The sequence below is a fragment of the Chanos chanos genome, chromosome 4 (genome assembly GCF_902362185.1).
Source record: "Chanos chanos chromosome 4, fChaCha1.1, whole genome shotgun sequence".
Classification (NCBI taxonomy): domain Eukaryota; kingdom Metazoa; phylum Chordata; class Actinopteri; order Gonorynchiformes; family Chanidae; genus Chanos; species Chanos chanos.
In genome coordinates this window covers 5,524,318-5,545,245 of record NC_044498.1, presented here as the reverse complement: position 1 = coordinate 5,545,245, position 20,928 = coordinate 5,524,318, and the positions used below count along the sequence as shown (strand labels likewise).

The 20,928-nt window shown below is 44.3% G+C and overlaps 1 protein-coding gene across 1 annotated transcript; it reads right to left on the bottom strand.

Annotated features, from left to right (window-relative positions):
• Positions 1-3,919: 3,919 nt before the first annotated feature.
• Positions 3,920-5,876, bottom strand: lratd1 (LRAT domain containing 1). Its single transcript, XM_030771889.1, has 2 exons — positions 5,762-5,876; positions 3,920-5,303 (listed from the first exon to the last, which is right to left on the bottom strand). Exon 2 carries the CDS (start codon positions 5,264-5,266, stop codon positions 4,487-4,489), a length of 780 nt encoding a protein of 259 aa, XP_030627749.1. The 5' UTR covers positions 5,267-5,303; positions 5,762-5,876; the 3' UTR covers positions 3,920-4,486.
• Positions 5,877-20,928: the final 15,052 nt, after the last annotated feature.

The following is a 20,928-nucleotide window of genomic DNA, read 5'->3' as shown; positions in this document are numbered from 1 at the left end:
GGTTCAACCTCTACAACTTCATCTCCTCAGACACATAAAGTTTTTTCCCTTCACTCTGTCTCTCTCTCTCTCTACCTATCTCTCTTTCTCTCTCTCACACACACACACACACACACACACAGACTCTCTCTCTCTCTCTATCACACACACACACATACTCTCTCTCTCTCTCTCTCTCTCTCTCTCTCCAGCAGAGTAAGACAGCAATCTCCTATCAGATGAATAAAGGGCTCCTGTGATCCCAGCTTTGCAGGGTGGTGTGGGGAAGGCATAGCAGGGTGTCTACTGAAGCACAGCCTGCCTATGTTCTCTCTCCCTCCAACAGTCTTCACTCAGAGGAACACCAGACGGTGGAGGCAAGAAAGACAGGACCTGGCCCAGGCTGCATAATTGATTGCAAACACTGAGCTTTGGCAGTGGACAATGTGAGAGCTTAGGGCAGGATCAGGTAAACACTAAGTAAGAACTGTTGTTTACCATAGAATACTGAAACAGCCAATTGAACCTGCTGGAGAATGTTTATGTACACAAGACATTGGCATAATGAGAGAATTCTCTCTCTCTCTCTCTCTCTCTCACACACACACACACACACAGTTCAAAGTGTTTTATTGACTTGACAGAGTGTTTATTTTCCCAAAACGTGGACAAACTAAACAGTGTAGAGTAAACATGTTTAAAGTAACCAAAAGACAAATATGTATGCCATAATGATAATACAAATCTCTCTCTCACTCACACACACACACACACTGTCTCTGCAAGTGTGTGTGTGTGTGCATGTGTTAAGAAACAAAAATGGGCAAGCATATAAATACACCCATAATGTGTGTGTGTGTGTGTGTGTGTGCATGTGTGGGTTTGTATTTGCATCTCTATTGTAGAGGCCTATGGAAACAGTATTGTACAGGTGCAGCAACATCGGCAGGTGTGTCTGTTCCCTTTAGTGACGTGTTCAAAGAGTAAGACTTTAAAGTCAAGTCTGAACGAGTCGGCTCACTGACCTATTCAAATGAGTCAACTTAAAAATTAAAGGAGTTTGCATTCTCTGTGAGTCGTATCTTTGTCCGCCCTGGAGCTGCTTCATATTAACTGTGACGCCTCGGATAAAACTGCTGAGTCATAAAAGAACGATACCCAGGCACATTTTGAATTACCATCTTAAAAATTCAGCTATTGTCTGAGGTTTAGCTCCACGACAAATACATTTTAGTCACGTAGTGAAATATGTTAAATTATACATAAAGTCGTGGTATCTGGTCATTTACAGACTCGATCAATAGCAAAGCCCGCGCACGCCGGTTAATGAAGTGCAGACACGGATATTGAAACCAAAATTTCTCCAGGCCTAAAGAAAGAGATCGCACAGTCAACACTCTACAGCACACTAATTTAATTAACTCCGACTTTTCGACCGATGTCCGATTGCTGCCGAAAACGTTAGTATATATTAAATTATTCTGCATGGGAATTTGGAGTGTGTGATCTCTTTAGACGTAGAACTTTTCACTCTTCATACCCGAATCATACTTGTATTTATAGCTGATGAATAGGAAGGGTAAAATTAACGGAGTCCTCATCAATGGCGATGAAACGAACTATTTATAACTAGCCTACTTGTTTCTGTGCACTTTAGATCCCTATAAAGGGACGGGTTTTACTCTTACTAAACCAATAGCCTAATTGGTACACACAAAAAAACCCCCATAAAACCCCGACCTGTACGTCATACACCAGCACCCAAAAACAAACGGGGTCATTTTAAATCCGTTAACAAAACAAAACGTCACTGGCGTATAATCCAAACGGTCGTTCGGTACGTTATAAGTAAACGGCCTGCGTGATGTTTGATGGCTGATGTACTCTAAAGTTTTCATAGGCACATTAGGATCTTGCCTGAGTGTGGTTTTAAATAAATGATGCAGACTGAAACAGAGGCAGGGCCGGAGCGGAGCTCCCCGGCTATATTTACACAGCGCAACTCTCCCTCCTTCGTAGGATATTAAGAGCGAGAGCTTTTCAGAACAGAACAGAGGGACAGAAACAGCCGTGTGATGTGGGGGGTTTGCATGGAGAACCCAGATCACTATTCACTTCCCATGCTCTGACCCTCAACTAATACAATAATCCAAAGACTTGAGTTAAGTGACGGTTGATAAGATTTCCTTGGAAACAGATTACAAGACAAACACAAACACAGGCGCACACACACACAAACACACACACACACACACACACACACACACAGTGAGCCATGAATAGAGTGCAAAATCAGGGAGAGCCAGACTGTCTTCAGGCTAATGATGTTCTGTTCTGCTCTTGTAAGCTACAACCCTTTGGAAACTCTCTCTCTCTGTGTATGTGTGTGTGTGTGTGTGTGTGTGTCTCACACAGACACAGTGTGTGTGTGTGAGAGAGAGAGAGAGAGCCAATCTGTCCCCATTCTCCACATTTAGCCATCTGCCCCAGTACCCTCGATTTTCAGCCTTAAAATGACATGAGGTGGGAGACCGCGTGGGTGTGGTTGTCAAGGTGAGGTGGGGGTGGGGGTGGGGTTCCATGTTCGGCAGTTTTTTTTTTTTTTGGGGGGGGGGGGGGGGGGGGGGTAGGTTTCGAAAGATGTTCCTGGTCAGAAAAAAATGAAAAACTGGTTCAACACCTCATTGTGTCACTTACACACACAAGCCTGAACCTGCTCACTTTTTGAACAGTTAGACATTAGGGTGTGTGTGTGTGTGTGTGTGTGTGTGTGTGTCTGTATGATGTCACCCGAGCTCTAAACTTGTCCCACTTGTTCCCAATGTTTCCATACTAATGTCTCTGAGCCACACTCCAGACCAGAGACAGGTGTCTGCCCAAAAAGTCTGGACTGTAATTACCACACAAACACACACACGTACACACACACAGTACCTCATGCTCTTATATAAATGTGTGAAAGGTTCTAGGTGATCTACCACTGGACAAAAAAAAAAAAAACAGTTCAGGATAATTATGTTATACACCGGGACATTGCTAATACGGAGAGGATGGTGGCATGAATGAATGAGAGCAGAGACAGTGCTGATGACTGATCAACCTCCACTAACAGTTAAGACTGGCTGATCCCAACTGTCTCGTATCTAGCAACCAAGTGAAAAAAAAGGAATTCACTTCACACGTTTTTTTTTAATACCCAACTATATATGTCTCTGGGGTATAAGCTGTTGGCGTGGGCAAGAGTAACTCGAAGCTCTACTGACTTTGAGAAATGTAATGTGCTCAACATATGTTTCAACCGTATTTTGAATCTGATCAAGTCGAACTGACCAAGACTGAATGCTTTCATTTCGTTCCATTCTGGATCCAATTTAGGGCATCGCAACCAATCAGTCCCCTGTAAATTAATATCACTCACTCTGTGTTATCGTGAATACCAACACGCACAGCAGTTAAGAGACAAAACGCGACAATGATCATTAACAGTGACAGGAGAGAGAGAAAGAGACCGAGAGAGATAACGAAATCTCACGTCTCCGCGCATCAGCACGCGCTCCTAATGCATACTAATGATACAATGATAACAAACGACCCCTCAGCCGTGCCAAAAAGAATCCCCGTGATCAAATAAAGGATTGGTCGATACCAAGAGAAACATCATGGTCCATGTGGAAGCTTTTTTTTAACAATGCAGCAGCAGGCTGTTCGCGTGAGGTGGGGTCATGCAGCACGTGCTTGCCTGCTGAAACTGTATGATGGAGAAAAACACCAGGAAGCGCTTCCAGACACATAACACTTTTCACAGGGCAGTCTACGTTTATTTGAATAAAAACAATGGGGCATTATTTTTTAATTAACTTACTAACTAAAATACAAAAATATGGACTCCAAAACCAAAAAAAAACAAGAACGTCCATGTCGCAGAATTTATTTAAAACAAAAAATAAAGACAAAGGCTTTTGTGTAGCAGCCAGTATAACGGCTAAGGACAATGTAGTCATATTTAAGTGGAGGGACATTGCAGTTGGACAGTGCGCGCGTTTGGAACTCCGCTGCTCATGTTTAATGTTTAAAGCTCCAGAGTAAAAAATAATAAATCAAAGCATCGGTGCGCGCCGCGGCGGGCTTCACACACATACACACACCATCTGCCGCAGCACGCGCCGCGGTCTGCAGGGCTCAAAATTCCAGTGCTGTATTATTTTTTTTTAACAGGAGCGCGGGAGTCTGTGCTATGATGGCTCTCTTGTTTCTGTTGTTATTTGTAGTTAAAGGTACAAGGTGACTTTTTCGGGGGGGGGGCGTCGATTTGCACACACTGACTTCCCGCACAAGTGAAGGGGCGTTGTCTTTTCCAAATTTGACATTTCTTTGAACAAATGCAATCAAACCCCCTTCCCCTCCCCCAAAATCTTTGTTGAAGGAAAGCAGCCCTTGCAAAGGCATGCATGGTCCCAACAGGTCCACCAAGGTCTCGTTATCTGCAATGTTTGCGTCCGGAATCAGCTCATTCCTTTCCGTTGACCAGCGTCAGTTCTTTCAGAATCCCACTGGCGTCCACGCGGCGCCTCTCTCGTATCATATCCTCGAGGCTGCGGAACATGAGGGTGTGAACCGTGCTCTCGGATAGATGGACCTTCAAGAAATACCGCTGTTCGGCGGAGTGTGCTTCACCGCCCGCTTTAAACTCCCGTTTACCGAAACGACACCAGGCAGCAAAACTTTCCGAGTTTGTCCAGCAAATCTCGTCACTGCTAAGCCCGAGGTGCCCGCTTGCGTTCTGCATCACTAGGTCAGCGGGCAGCGGTCTATATCTGTACCGGTTGTTTACTATCCTGCCCTGTCGACCGCCACTGATCTCAAACAGGCTGTCCTTGCGGATCTCCCCTTTGTGCAGGTGTATAACCTGGTCTTCTCCCTCGTAGATAGCCCAGTGTGGAGCCTGAGCATTGGCCACTAATTCCAATAGATCCCCTGGTTTGCACATAGTGAGCAAAGTTTTCACCGAATAAACATTCAAGTCCTCGTTCTCGCGCAGTTTGGAGAATATACATTCCTGGCAGCAGAAAGCCGAGTACTCGACCTCGTTAAAAGCTACGGGACCGTCTTTGCTCGGGCTGTGGTCTTTATAGCTGTCCGACTGTGATCTGTCGTCCAATTCCTCCTCTTCATCGGAGAAAAAATACGCCACGCCGACCCGCAATTCGTCCTTCTCGATGCCCGACGGATCCCCGGTGGGTAGCTCGCTGTAGTTCAGGTGGGTGATCCGGTCCAGTTGGTTTCCCATCAATGACAGGGCAAAGGAGCGGCATGGAACACTGCTTCTGAAAATCAAGGGGAAAAACATAATATAAGCAGACAGTAGTCGTCCATTAACAACGGGAGGGACAAAATAAAAAGACAGGCTAAACATTCACACTGAATCAAGAGCGCTCGCGCATGTAAACAAGGCATGCGCTTTGGATGGACTCTGAAAGGAGGCAAGAGGGCGAGTCAATGTTTGCCTGAACGTTAACACTTCTCACATATCAGTTAATCTCCAAATGAGTTTCAAAAGAAGACAGCGCCCTGATCGACCGATAAACATCAGTGAACGTTCAATGTAAGAGATTAACAACAACAACAACAACAATAATGATAATAATAATAATAATAATAAGCAGTTCTCTCCGCCCGGAGAAAGAAAAAACGGGCAAAATTTACGCGCAATGCTCCTGATATTTTATTTAATGGAAAAAGAAGATTGAAAAAAGCGCTAGTGACGGAGGGAAAAACAGAATACCTGCGTATCTCCCCAGGACTGTCGTTAATTATCCTTTCGGTCCATTAGTGCTAGTCTGTGTGCACTTCCCACGGTCGCTTAATACACGCTCCTCACCTCGTTGCGTTCGAATAGAGTCTCCGCGAGGCAAGCTGAATCCTGCTACAATGCACGGCTTCACTTTAAATAGCATGCAGAACTCCGCCCAGACAACAAAACCTGCCCCTCCTTACGGCGATTGGTTCATAGTCGTTATTAAAAACTTAGCCTTCGTAAAGCGAATCATAACCTCACACTGGTTTATACATGCTTTGAACCCAGCGCGTATGGAGATAACGTTTAACACACCATTCACATCAGTAACACAGACCCAGCACGGGACTGACGGACAGGACGGCAGCACACAGAGCGCAGGTTTTACGCACGCTTCAGTTTGCCGGGCTATGACATCAAAGTTTCATCAGGCGTTGTGGTGTGGTTCTGCGTTTAGCAAAAAGAGTACGATGTGTGAGACAGCGTCCATATATCATGCTAATCACATATGATTCGTGATATATCCCGGAAGGCGCTTCAGTCTTGAGTAGTTGATTAATTCTGTCAACGTTAGTTTAGTTCGGTTTAAACTCGTTCTGTGGCAGACGGTTCGTGCTCTGTCAGCGTCATGACGTGAATGGCTAAGCCATGTGCAAATATGGCTTTGCCTAATATATATGCAGATTTCTAATCTCTTTCCATTTTCACAATTTCTTCGTGAATCTTACGTGACGTGACTGATGGTAATTGGAATGATTAAACCCATCACAACGAGTTTTGCATTAGATTTTAACAGTCCTTCCTGATAGATCCTGTCATAGAAAAGACAGCAGCTTAGTCTTGCCCATGGCAGATGTGTAGGTTGAGACACTGATGTAAAGACTGTAGGCAAAGACAAAACCAAAGTCCCAACTAAACAAGTATTACACATATGTCAGTGTGTATGATCTTTTTTTCTTAGTAAGGTATGTGTTGTTAATTCGCTCTCTCTCTCACACACAGACATACTTAAAAATAAAGCATTAATTAATATTCTCTGGTCTTTATGGATAGAAGAGATATGTGAAGATGATAACGTATCACGAGGTTGTTTGGAATATATGCCAAACAACACACACACATACACACATACACACACACACACACACAGAGCTTGTCACAGAAGTCTGGTAGTGGCGGTTTTGACTGAATAACTCCTAGAGGCATAGCACAGCACTAATAATCTGCAGTCTGCAGAAATGAGATTCCTGGGTAGCACACAGTAACACACACACACAAACACATACACATACACATACACAGAGTAGACATAACAGATTCCCACCAGCATATGACTTGGGCCACACGCAGGCGCACACGCTAATACAGGCAAACAAAGCACGTCAGTCAGCTTGGTAGGCTTGCAGTTAAAATGATTTAGTTTATAATCACTGAGGAGAGTCAGATCCAATTACCCGACTCTGAAACGGATTACTCTGCTGTTTCTGTAATATCTGCTGTCCGGGTTATGACTGCTTGTGTGTGTTTAATATGTATGAATGTAAGGCAGGTATGGCATTCGTATGTGTATGTGAGTGTGTACGTGTATGTGAGTGTGTATGTGTGAGTGAGTGACACATCCAGACGCTCCCACTGGCATTTTGATGAGTGGTAGTGGTCACACATGCTTGTGTGCCTGAGCACACACACACACACACACACACACTCACATACATACACATAGACACACACACACGCACACACACAAACACACACGGTGTCAAGGGATTTAACCAGGTGTTTTATGCACATACTCAGTGTGTTTGACTGTGTGTGTATGTATGTGTGTGTGTGTGTGTGTGTGTGTGTGGGGACACAGTGTTCATGGAAAAGATGAGGCGCGCACACAGGAAGGCGTAATCATGCCGGAACACACGGGAAGCGCGACAAGCGAAAACAAAGAGACGGAGCAAAGAAGGATGAGAGGAGTTTGAATGAGAAGAAAAAGGAAAGTGGTTGGAAAGGACACGGTCATTGTATGGAAATCAGCTTATGGGGAGAACTGGCCATTTTCTACAAGAAAATCTTTCATTCACATAGGTCCTTCATAGAGAGCAGAGGATGTGACTAGGGCAGAGTTCCAGTACGGGGAACCAACCTGTCTCCACACTCCATTTGGGATATGAATGTGAGCGCATCAAGTAGGAGAAAGGAAACTGGGCTGTGCGTATAAAACAAGACCTGAAATGAGCCAATAGGAGGGAGACATCTGAAAAAATTCAGATACTCTCTCCCCCTATTGACTGAATCTTATCTTTGTAGTGGCCAAGAGAATCACATGGTAATTATATATATATATATATATATATATATATATATATATATATATATATATATTTTTTTTTTTTTTTTTAAGGTACCAGAAGCTGATCACATGGTACCTTTCTCTCTCTCTCTCTACATATATATATATATATATATATATATATATATATATATATATATATATATGTGTGTGTGTGTGTGTGTGACCAGTTACTCTATCTCTCTCCTCTGAAAAAAAGCGAGAGGACATTTACGTCAGTTAATTTTGGAGCACTGATTCCCCTTGGCGTAACCATGGTGATGACGGTCTCACTCTGTGTTTTAGGCTGAGTCATGGGGGCAGAAACAGGGTGAAAATGCCAAAAGAGTGTCCTCAGCTTCCAGAAGCTTCTGAAAGTAGTGACCTTGTGTGACATCAAAGAGAGAAAGAGAGGGAGAGAGGGAGAAAGAGAGAGAATGTTCATTTACGGAAGCTGAGGGGACAGTTTAATCTCTTTTGGCCCATGCGGGATGAGTTTTTTTTTTTTTAAGATTGTAGAGTGGCACTTTTAGGTTAGCATTATAGATTGTTTCTCTTCATCGAGGGAGAGAGTATCGATAGTTTCTCTTCAAATATTCCCAACTGACTCTTCAAAGAATGCTTGAGGCAAGCTCCCAAGCTGCAGTGCAGTGGATTTTTTTTTTCTTCTTTTCCTCCATTCTGTTCCCCGGTGCTTGTCTCCTCTCCATGCTTCACTCCTCCTCACACCTCCTGAAATGTCCTCCTATATTTATAGGCTATTCTGTCATCCACTCCCAATCTTATAGCCATGCAAAAGGAACAACGGAGCCACCGGTCTATAGGAGCACACAGGTTAGCTGAAACTCTGAACAAATGCCAAGACTGCACATGCAGTGATGATTTAAACATTTAAGACCAAAGCCCCTTTATAACTAACGCTTTGAAGTCTTAGCACATTAGTCAACTGTCATTACACAACAAACTTGTCCCAAAACCTGTGTCACCAGTGGTAGTAAAGTTGTGTGATATCATCATGTTTAGGCTAACTTAACTGACAAGACCTTGTTAACATCTGCAAACCAGGACATTAGAGAGAGAAGGAGCCCCTGTGAAGTTAATAAGGGGTCAGGGATAGGAGTTATGTCCTGATTTATACAGGATGTGTAAATAACCACCTGTCAGTGTGTATAGCAGTTATTACAAGAACCGAAAGATAGAAAAAAAAATATGGCAGTTTGACAAGAAAGACGTTTTCATTTGATAAACGTAGCATCTGTGGGTGCGCTATAGCCTGGTAGCTAAATTATAAGCTGTAGTTCGAGAACTGTCAGATACAGAACTGTGAAACACCATATAATGAGTTTGTGTCGTAACTGTCTCCCGAATTAGCAGCTAGACAAAGTAGGGCTACATCACCTGAGCTTGTTGAAGACACAGACCTATTTAAGAGCGTAGAACTGGGATGCCTTTAAAACTAGCTTCACGGCAAGGGACTGGACAAAGTGTACAAAATCAGTCGCTGAATAGGGTTTGTAAAAAGTACAAGCTAAAACTTGGACGGGTCTCTGAGAAGGGGGAAAAAAATGCCAAGAACTTTCTTGATTCTGACCCTTGTAAATGTCTTCGTTCGTTGAGTGGACCCAACCTAGTTTGCAATTTCCCAAGCGCGTTGAGTGTCATCCCGTCAGAGACAGACACAGGGACAGACGTGGTCAGACCAACATATTACATTTTCTCTGACAGTATAATAAGCGTTTCTCCCCGTCATCTCGTAGAGCCGCTTTCTCTCTTTCCATCCATCCAGAACACCTGACAGCAGCGCTGATCTCTTGCACTTGAAACTCAGAACACTTCGGTGAGTCTTGTCTTTGGGAAATATTTACTATTACCTTAACGTGTCGTCCAGACAAAGTCTTGACACGTTACTGATTAGCTGGTACTGATAGTGTAGAGGATTGAGGAATTGCCTCTATTCATAGTTTCATTTAATAACAGATAACAGCTATTCTAATTGTGATATCATCCAGACAGTAGGTGGCGTTCCGCACTCCTGTGGGTCAGCTAGGGAGACATAGCTTCAAGCTCTAAGCCCGCGCAGTTCAAAAATAAAATGGCGCTGGCTACAGTTAGACACTAATGAATGTCATGTCTCTTCATTGATTCACAGGTACGGAAAAATAACTTTATCCTTTTATGAAACACTGTCGGAATTCTTATGTACATGTTTTGAAGTGTTTTGGTGTGATTGCGAGACAGGTAGAATGTTTCAGTCCGTAGTTACTAGTTGGTTATGTGCTTCGAATGCCGCATTACTCCCGAAATAGCAATGTTAGCTACGTTAGCTAGAAATTTTTCACTGTACCAAGTGTGTTTGTAAATTTCAACATTACACGGTATGTTTTGTCACACATGAAGATTTGATGTTAATATCACAAATGTATTACTATTCTGAATGTAATTCACATTGTTAAACTAGAGAAATGCCATGTTAGTTCCGTTTAGTCATTCGATTTCTGATTGTATTTACCAGTTTATATATCTTGTTAACGCAGTACAGTTAAGCGCGTGAGTGCAGGTGTCCTGATCGTCTTTATGTTTGTCATCAGCAAACCGGAGTATTTGTAACTGTTGCACTTGTTTTCTTTTTTTTGATGTATACTTTCATCCAGTGTGTTATGATACGTTCTGACCAGCTTTTTTGTACAGTAAGAGAATTCGTTCGTTGTTGTCCTGTTGTCTTAAAATGTTTATTTATTTTTCTTCATGTTAAAATGTAGATGCTGATACAAAAAGAAACAAAGATTGAATTAAAGAAAGTAACGTTTCTGCTGTTAAAAAAATAAAATGGCGCTGGCTACAGTTAGACACTAATGAATGTCATGTCTCTTCATTGATTCACAGTGCTATCCAGCCTGTGCATCACTTGCTGCCGGTCCAGATATCCCCTAGGTCTGGGGCCGGTAACAACTGGGGGCTCGTCCGGGATAGCGCCACCTGGTGGGAGAAGTAGGAACTGCCACAGCGGAAACTTGTGCCTAAAGCTTTCAGGAAGGCTGCAGTGCGGTGCGTCATCTAGAGAGTGGAGGCCACAGGTGTTCAGTCACAATGCCTGCTTCAACACCACGGCGGATGTTGATCTTAAAGATCCAGAGGAAGCTTTCAACTTTGAGTGCCAGTCAACTACAGGCTGTCGCAAGTGCGATTGCCAGTGGTGAAGAAACTTCTGATATTGGCGACATGAGTGAACCAGAACTCTATGATTTAATTGTTGATTACTTGAGAAGTGAGAGACTGAGCAACCGGGAGGATGAAGGCATGTCTCAGCTCCTTCTCCTTAATGACATGCTCACTAACCTGCTGCAAGCACCAGAGGCAGGTGCTGTACAAACTGATGATGCTGCCTCACCCTGGTTGGAGGAAACGACAACTCATCCCCATGGACACCTCTCTCCAGTCCCTCCTGGTCAACTCCATACAGACACCCTCACAACGGCAACCACCGCAGACAGTCACATGCCACACCCATCCAGGGATCGAGACATCCACACCACCCAACCAACTATGGGCAGAGACAGTAATGCATCCAGCACTAGGGACTTCACCACTTCAATGTCAGGCAAGCCTCCCAACATTGGTACAGGTGGTGTTCCCCTTGGTAGGGCGAATTTCTCATCTAGCATTGCTGATCAGATGGTAAGGTTTACTGACGTTGCAGCTTTGTTTCCACGCAGAGAGTTTAAGCTTCATGGTGGGCAAATTTCTGATGTGGGTTCTGACATGTCATACAGTAACCTTTGTAAACGGATAGATGAAGGGTTACAAGAAGGGTTTAGTGAATCAGAGGTTATCAGAACAGTGCTTAAGATAACTAAACCTGGGACATTTAAAGAGATGCTTACTAATAAGGATGACCTGACCGTAGATGAATTAAAGCGGTTTCTCCGCTCCCACATTCGTGACAAAAATAGTACTGAGCTCTTTCAAGAGTTAAGTAACGCTAGGCAGCAAGATAAAGAAAGCCCTCAACAGTTTTTGTACAGGATCATGGGCCTAAAACAGCGAGTTACTTTTGAGTCACAGCAGTCTGGGGCAGATTTTAACTATGATAAGAAGCTTGTTCAGGGTACATTTCTCCACACACTCTACCAGGGTTTAAATGAAAAAAACAGCCATGTTAGACGTGATCTGAAACCCTTCCTTGCAGACCTGCAGGTTAGCGACGACTGTCTCTTAGAACAAATCACTAAGTCTACCAGTGAGGAGGCTGAGAGGTTAAAGCGCCTCGGCATGGTGACTAAAACTCGACCAGTGACGGTAAGTGCAGTGCAAGATGACGGTAGTGAACAGACTGAACAGACTAGACGAATGAAAGTTGACTCTGAATTACAGGCTAATCGTGCTGCCATTATGGAGCTTACAGCACAAGTGTCCTCATTGACAAAACATTTGGCCCAAATGGTGAGACCTTCCGAGAGTGCCACTTCTGGCGGCCCAGTTCCACCCCCAATTCGCCCTCAAGCCTCTACAACTGAGACAAGGGGCCGATGTCGTGATTGTGTACAGCAGTGCAATGCAAGTTGCCCTCACTGTTTTATTTGTGGTCAGGCAGGACATAGGGCCATAGGCTGCCTGCAGAGGAAGCCGTCGGGAAACGGAGTGAGGTCACTGGAGAGGGGCAGTCAGTGACTGTTACCAGCGAGAAGGCCCCAGTGCAAATCAGCTGTGTTGAAACAGTGAAACATGCAAAGCCTGTTACACAGCCTCAGCCAATGTCGGGGAGACGTGTAGCACGACTCCTTGGCAAACGATGTATGGTGTCATGTACAATTAATGGTGTCCCAATTCAGATGCTCTTGGACTCCGGTGCTCAGGTGACTATTGTGGGGAAGGCGTGGGTAGAAAAACAGTTGCCCGGTGTCGACATCCAGCCTCTTGAAACTCTGTTTACTGATGAACCCCTACGGATATCCGCAGCTAATGGCACAGAGGTTCCCTTCGAAGGATGGGCAGAAGTTGACCTCCGGATACCTAGTGAGAGCCATGGATATGTGGCTATACAAGTACCAATATTAATCGCTCAGAGCTGTGTTGATAATCTTTTAGGTAGCAATGTCATTACAGAGATTATCAAAGAGAACAAAGAACAGGGGAATAATGTCAACATTACCGCTTTGCTTAAGGAGGCTCTGGGTGTTAGAGGAAGCGTGGTGGAAGCCTGGGTCTCTACACTCCAAATACTGCCATCTAAAGACATCACTCCCCAGTGTACAGTAAGAGTTGGAAAGAAAGGTGTTGTTGTCCCTGCTGGTCAAATTTGTGAGGTCAGATGTAGAGTCAAGGCGTGGCCAGGGGGGGGGGCAATGCTATTTCAACCCAGTCCTGAAAATACCTGCTCTGAGGGTCTAGAGCTGTTCCCAGCATTAGTAGATGTCCCAAATGGGTCCTCAAAAATAGCGAAAATTCCCATTCAAAATGCTACCAAACACGACATCTTCCTCTCTCAGAAGACCGTCCTGGGCACCCTTGAGGAAATTACTGCAGTGAAGTCAGTCATGCGTCCCCCTGGGGGTTTAGAGCCTGCACCCCACTTCCCTGTCCGGACATGCTCAGCGCAGTTGGGTACAGGTGAGCAGAGTAACCTAGGGAAAGAAAGTGAAAGACACACAACTAGTGAAAAGTGGCACCCACCTGTCGATGTGTCTCATCTTGAAGAGAATGAACAAAAGATCGTGAGAGACATGTTGTACGATATGTCAGATGTATTTGCCAGGGATGACGCTGACATAGGTTGCCTCCCAGGCTTGCAACTGAAAATCCTCTTGAAGGACGAAACACCTGTCCAGAAATGTTACAACGCGATCCCAAAGCCTCTGTACAGAGAAGTAAAGGAATATGTTCAGAATCTGCTTAACCAAGGTTGGATAAGAAAATCCATCTCACCATACTCATCCCCTGTGGTCTGTGTCCGAAAGAAGGACAATAGCTTACGTCTGTGTGTTGATTTTAGAGAATTAAACCGCAAAACCATTCCTGACCGCCATCCGCTCCCACGTGTTCAAGACCTGCTGGATAATCTTGGGGGTTACTCCTGGTTCTCGATACTCGACCAGGGAAGTGCATATCATCAGGGCTTTGTTGAGGAGAGTTCCAGGCACTTGACCGCTTTTAGCACCCCTTGGGGACTTTATGAGTGGATCCGTCTCCCTTTTGGCCTGACCAACGCACCAGCAGCGTTTCAAAGATGTATGGAGGGCATCCTTGATGGTCTGAGAGACGAGTGCTGTTCGCCTTACTTGGACGATGTGCTCTGCTTTTCAAAGACATTCCATGACCATGTCGGGGACTTGCAGCGAGTACTTTGTCGGCTCCGGGAACATGGTGTTAAATTACGTCCAAAAAAATGCGAGCTGTTCCAACGTCAGGTGAGATATATTGGCCGCCTAGTGTCCAGTGAAGGTGTCCAGATAGACCCTAAGGACCTTGAAGCAGTACTGCGGCTGAAGGAGAGTGAGCCAAAAACAGTAGGGGAAGTCCGGGCTCTATTGGGTTTCCTGGGGTACTACCGCTCCTTCATACAGGACTTTTCTAGGATCGCACGGCCGCTGTTTAAGCTTCTGGAAGGCCCGAGTGAGTTTATCCCTGCTGCAGGTAGGCCCACTAAGACTAAGACAAGGGGCACCAACAGTGGCCAGCTGCCATCTAAGACGCCAGTGCAGTGGACCCCGGAACACCACACTGTCCTGCTTTGCCTTGTGGAGATGTTAGTCAACCCACCCATTTTAGCTTATCCAGATTTTGAATTACCTTTTGTGTTACACACGGACGCTTCCAACGAAGGACTGGGGGCCGTGCTTTATCAGCAGCAGCGGGGTAAACTCCGTGTCATAGCTTATGGGTCCAGGACGCTCACGCCTGCCGAGAAAAATTACCATCTCCATTCCGGCAAGCTTGAGTTTCTCGCTCTGAAGTGGGCGATATGCGATAAATTCAGAGATTACCTTTACTATGCGCCTACGTTCACTGTGTACACGGACAACAATCCCCTTACTTATGTTCTAAGCACAGCCAAATTAAATGCTGTCGGTCATCGCTGGGTGGGTGAGTTGGCTGATTTTCACTTCACCATAAAATACAGGCCAGGCAAAACCAATACAGATGCGGACACCTTGTCACGGTACCCCGTGAAGCTGCAGGAACACATATGGGAGTACACTGAAGTCATGCCTCCAGATGTAGTTTCTGCCATATGGCAGGGAGGCAAAGCTATGCCAGACAAGGACATTCCATGGGTGGCCATGTTGCAGTTGAGTTTAGGTGATGAGGATGTGTCTCCTGAGAGTGTGCCGGTGATCACCCCAGATGACATCAGAGCTGCCCAGAAAGAGGATACAGCTATTTGTGAAGTGATCGCACTGAAGAGGAGGGGATGGAAACCTACTGATAAAGACAAGCGACACATGGGGCGAGAGACGCGGCGGTTAGTACACGAATGGAACAGACTTAGACTGGACAAAGGACTTTTGTACAGGCAGGTGGGACAACGTAAACAACTGGTTCTCCCCAGTAAGCTGAAGTCAACTGTGCTACATCAACTACACGACAACATGGGCCATGTGGGGGCTGATAAGGTTATCCATCTGGCGAGGGAGAGGTTTTATTGGCCCTTCATGCAACGAGAGATTGAAGATTATGTCATCCGTCAGTGCCCATGTATTAAGCAGAAGCGACCTACCCTCCCAGAGAAAGCACCTATGGGCTCCATTTCAACCAGTTCCCCCTTTGAGCTCATCTCTGTTGACTACCTCCACCTGGAACCAAGTAGAGGAGGCTACGAGTATATCTTGGTCCTTGTAGATCACTTTACCCGTTTTGCACAAGCCTATCCAACTAAAAACAAGTCTGGCAAAACTGCAGCCGAGAAGATATTCCACGACTTCATTCCTCGTTTTGGGTACCCGGAAAAGCTACATCATGACCAGGGCCGGGAATTCGAGAATGGTTTGTTCCAGCGACTCCAGCAGCTGGCTGGAATTTCCCATTCTCGAACGACCCCCTATCACCCGCAGGGGAATCCGGTTGAGCGCCTAAATAGAACACTTCTGCAGATGCTCCGTACTCTGCAAGAGGAGAAGAAATCTCAATGGAAGGATCATCTGCCACACATTGTCCATGCATACAATTGTACAAGACATGAGGCAACAGGCTATTCACCTTTCTTTCTCCTCTATGGAAGACCTCCGCGCTTGCCCATTGACTTGATTTTTGACCTCAAGCCTGGACAACAGGTGCAGACCCGACAGGAATATGCACAGAAATGGGCTTCTCGGATGCAGGAGGCCTATAAGATCGCCTCTGAAAATAGTCAGAAGTCCTCAGCAAAAGGGAAAAAGTACTATGATCGGGGTGTTAAAGGTATTGTGCTCCAGCCAGGAGATCGTGTGCTTGTTCGAAATCTGTCGGAGAGGGGTGGCCCAGGCAAGCTTCGTGCATACTGGGAAGAGAGAGTGCACAGAGTTATTGAAAGAGTTGGAGATGGGCCTGTTTATAGAATCCAAGCAGAGGTGGGAGACAGAACCCTTCGCGTACTACACCGTAACCACCTACTCCTGGTTAATGACTTACCAGTTGAACAAAATGAGCACACCTGTCCTGTGCGAAGGAAACCCCAAAGACAGAGTCATAGCAAAACAAATAGCGAAGGCACAGACAAAGAGAGTTCCGATGATTCTGCCGAAGAAGAAGAATACTTCTACCGCCTTCGACCTTTGCCGGTCTCTGAACCAAGAACAGTTGCACCCCAACTTGGACCACAAGGTAAACTCAGAGCCGTAGCACCTGAATTCCAGCCGGTGAGACCAGTCGCTGAACCAAGTGGAGTACAGCAGCAAAAGGTACTCACACCATTTGTTGTGCCAGAGTCACCAACACTACATGATCCACCTGTTTCTGCGGAAGTCCAGGAAGACCATGAAGGGGATGCCAGTGAGGATGTTGGGAGTCCACCTGTGCTGGGAGAAGAGGCTGAATCTGACACAAAGCCAATGAGTGAAGAAGAACAGCCTGTGAGGAGGTCCACTCGAGCTGTAACACCTCGGGAAATGTTTACATATGAACATCTGGGACAGCCTTCATATCACCCCTGGAGGGCAGGAGCAAATTCCGTGTTCCTGTGTATGCCTTACCCTGGGCCGGCCTATCCTGCATTCCCTGAAGCCTGCTACTCCATGAGACCAGCTATGTGGGCTTATTGAATGTCAACAGAGGACTCACACAAACATGAGACTTGACAATCACTCAAACCCTGACAGATACTTTTAAACGGCCCACATACCCTTGACAGACAATTACAATAACTGGACAGCTGACTTTCAAACTCAGACTATACACAACACCTCATTTGTTAGTTTAGTTCTAGATGTCTGGAGACATCACTTAAAGCAGGGGAGAGTGTAGAGGATTGAGGAATTGCCTCTATTCATAGTTTCATTTAATAACAGATAACAGCTATTCTAATTGTGATATCATCCAGACAGTAGGTGGCGTTCCGCACTCCTGTGGGTCAGCTAGGGAGACATAGCTTCAAGCTCTAAGCCCGCGCAGTTCAAAAATAAAATGGCGCTGGCTACAGTTAGACACTAATGAATGTCATGTCTCTTCATTGATTCACAGGTACGGAAAAATAACTTTATCCTTTTATGAAACACTGTCGGAATTCTTATGTACATGTTTTGAAGTGTTTTGGTGTGATTGCGAGACAGGTAGAATGTTTCAGTCCGTAGTTACTAGTTGGTTATGTGCTTCGAATGCCGCATTACTCCCGAAATAGCAATGTTAGCTACGTTAGCTAGAAATTTTTCACTGTACCAAGTGTGTTTGTAAATTTCAACATTACACGGTATGTTTTGTCACACATGAAGATTTGATGTTAATATCACAAATGTATTACTATTCTGAATGTAATTCACATTGTTAAACTAGAGAAATGCCATGTTAGTTCCGTTTAGTCATTCGATTTCTGATTGTATTTACCAGTTTATATATCTTGTTAACGCAGTACAGTTAAGCGCGTGAGTGCAGGTGTCCTGATCGTCTTTATGTTTGTCATCAGCAAACCGGAGTATTTGTAACTGTTGCACTTGTTTTCTTTTTTTTGATGTATACTTTCATCCAGTGTGTTATGATACGTTCTGACCAGCTTTTTTGTACAGTAAGAGAATTCGTTCGTTGTTGTCCTGTTGTCTTAAAATGTTTATTTATTTTTCTTCATGTTAAAATGTAGATGCTGATACAAAAAGAAACAAAGATTGAATTAAAGAAAGTAACGTTTCTGCTGTTAAAAAAATAAAATGGCGCTGGCTACAGTTAGACACTAATGAATGTCATGTCTCTTCATTGATTCACAGTGCTATCCAGCCTGTGCATCACTTGCTGCCGGTCCAGATATCCCCTAGGTCTGGGGCCGGTAACAACAGCAAATTCTCTGCGTTTGAACTCAGATCACGTCTGAATGCTAACTTACATTTCCGTTGACACCACGTTAATGGTTAACCCTGTAGTAAGCTGAAAAGGCGAAGTTGATTTATGATAACACGACCTCAACTGCTCGGTTTAGCTGATAAGTATAAACTGACATCTGATAACGGAGTGAGGTTACTAAATACATGAATGTTTCACAGGATCTGGAACATTACTTTTACGTGGCTTTGTTCTAACCTTAACCTTAGTTTCTGAGTGCGGAAATATTAAAATACTCTTTGGTGGGAACACTGCGATTGTTAGTAAATTCACAAGACGCTGATATTAATGGTTCGTTTTACGTAATTTTCCACTGCATTCTTTGAATCCCGTACATTAGGATGTTAACGTGAAATCAGGATTCCACACAAAAAAGCCGTATTACGTTATTTGCATCGCACAGGCAGGTCTGCCGCACACTTTCTTATGCAGGTTGAAATTGAACTCTTACTGTTTTTAAAGGCTCTCTCCATTCAAATGTTGAGAAAGTTAGGGCCAAGTTTGGCTTTTACACCGGTTACTTCAGATTGCAAAGGCCATGTGCATCTTCCCCCTGCAATCAATTCTCCTGTTGTATGTCTGTCTCTGAATTAACACACACACACTACAGAACTGGTGTGTATTCTAAGTACATGTCAGCATGTGGTGATAACTGTAGGAATCCTCTAATGTTGTTCACAAGTATGCCCCCCTCTGTGTGTGTATGTGTGTGTGTGTGTCCTCCCTCAGTGATTACAGACTGAACCCTGTGATTTCTGGAGTGCCAGCAGTATCGCTATTACAAACCGAAGGACCGGGAAAGGAAAAGAAGAGGGGAAGAGAGGAGAGGAAAACAAAGGATGAGCGTTAAAGGTGAAAAATAGTTTTCGGATAAAGGAGTGGAACCCATACCGGTGCTGATAATCCTACTTCCTTTGTCAAGACAATGACTATAATACACATTTTAGCTCTGTTTGTTTTGGAGCAATAATATCGAGGGGGGGGGGGGCACAGCTTTGTGTGATTATTGTCTTTCTTGCTCTGATACATGTAAACATTCTCTGCTTTTGTCAGAGTCTACTTTCAACGTTAGTTGAGGAAGCAGAAGATAGTTTGTGTAGTTTAAGTTAATCATACATCACACAAGTATAAGTTTATCACACAAGCAAAAAAAAAAAAAATCAGTCAGCAACTATAACAAAATAATATGGTTATGTCACATTTTCAAACCTCTTAAAATACTCCCTTTGTATCAATTTCATCAGCATCTGATAATATTTTATTCAAAGCTGATAATCACAGTTGAGATGCCTTTACTGACATTGTGATTAATGCGTATTGAAAACTGAGATTACGTTCACTCTGTTTTCCTATTACACAGAAAGAGTGTGTTTAACAAAATCTTTGACCCCATTTTCTTGAACGCAGACGGGTGTTTTGCTGTTTTTATTCGCATGAGAGCCAGACCTCTGTGCCGATTCACACTTTGACAAAAAAAAAAAAAAGAAAAAAAGAAAAAAAAGAGAGAATCAGGATGGGGAGCGCTTTTTTTAATCAATATTACAGAGACTCCACTGAATTTTAATGCTACTGTTATGAACAGTTCAGTCAGGGTCCGTTTTATTAGTCATATGGAGGTTAACACAGGGTCAGTTTTATTTGTAATACGTAGGTTAACACAGGGTCAACAGTACAATGAAATGTGTTGGACGAGAAAAAACAGGTCATCTCAGCAGACGAGCAGCATCAGTAAGAGCAGAACCAGATTTCTTTTTGGGTTTTTTTTTTTTTGTTAACGAAATTGCTGCGGAATCAGGTAAGACCAGGACACTTGCCGTTTTATGATGGAACCTGCTGCCAGGGTTTGCATCAGACATGTTCGCGGAGATGTCAGAGGAGGTGAAGAGAGGAGATTGGGAAGGTACACCTGTATGTTTCTCTCTCTCTCTGTTCTCCGCCTTGGGGGAGTTTCTCCCCATTGGTGTTGCCTCAGGGGTTGCTGTGAGGAGCATCAGACCTGGAGTCAGTCTGCGTACAGAGAAAGAAAGGAAGAAAGAAAGAAAGAAGGAAAGAATGAAAGAAAGAAAACGCACAGTGCAGATACAAGGGAAAGAATGAACTGAATCTGCTGTGGATCTGAAAACAATGTTGACACAGGCTGAGCATACGTCTCCGCGGGATATGTCACAAACTCACATTTCTAGTTGTTCTTTCTTTCTTTCTTTCTTTCTTTCTTTCTTTCTTTCTTTCTTTTTTTTTTTTTTGCCCTGTTCCCCAATGCTGACACTGAGCACAACTCCTGAAATACAGTTGCATCCTCGTTTTAGGACGGGGCTGTTCAATCACAAAGTTAAAC

What these genes read in the sequence shown, in the direction of transcription:
- lratd1 (XM_030771889.1), bottom strand. Translation starts at nt 5,266, where the DNA reads ATGGGAAACCAACTGGACCGGATCACCCACCTGAACTACAGCGAGCTA.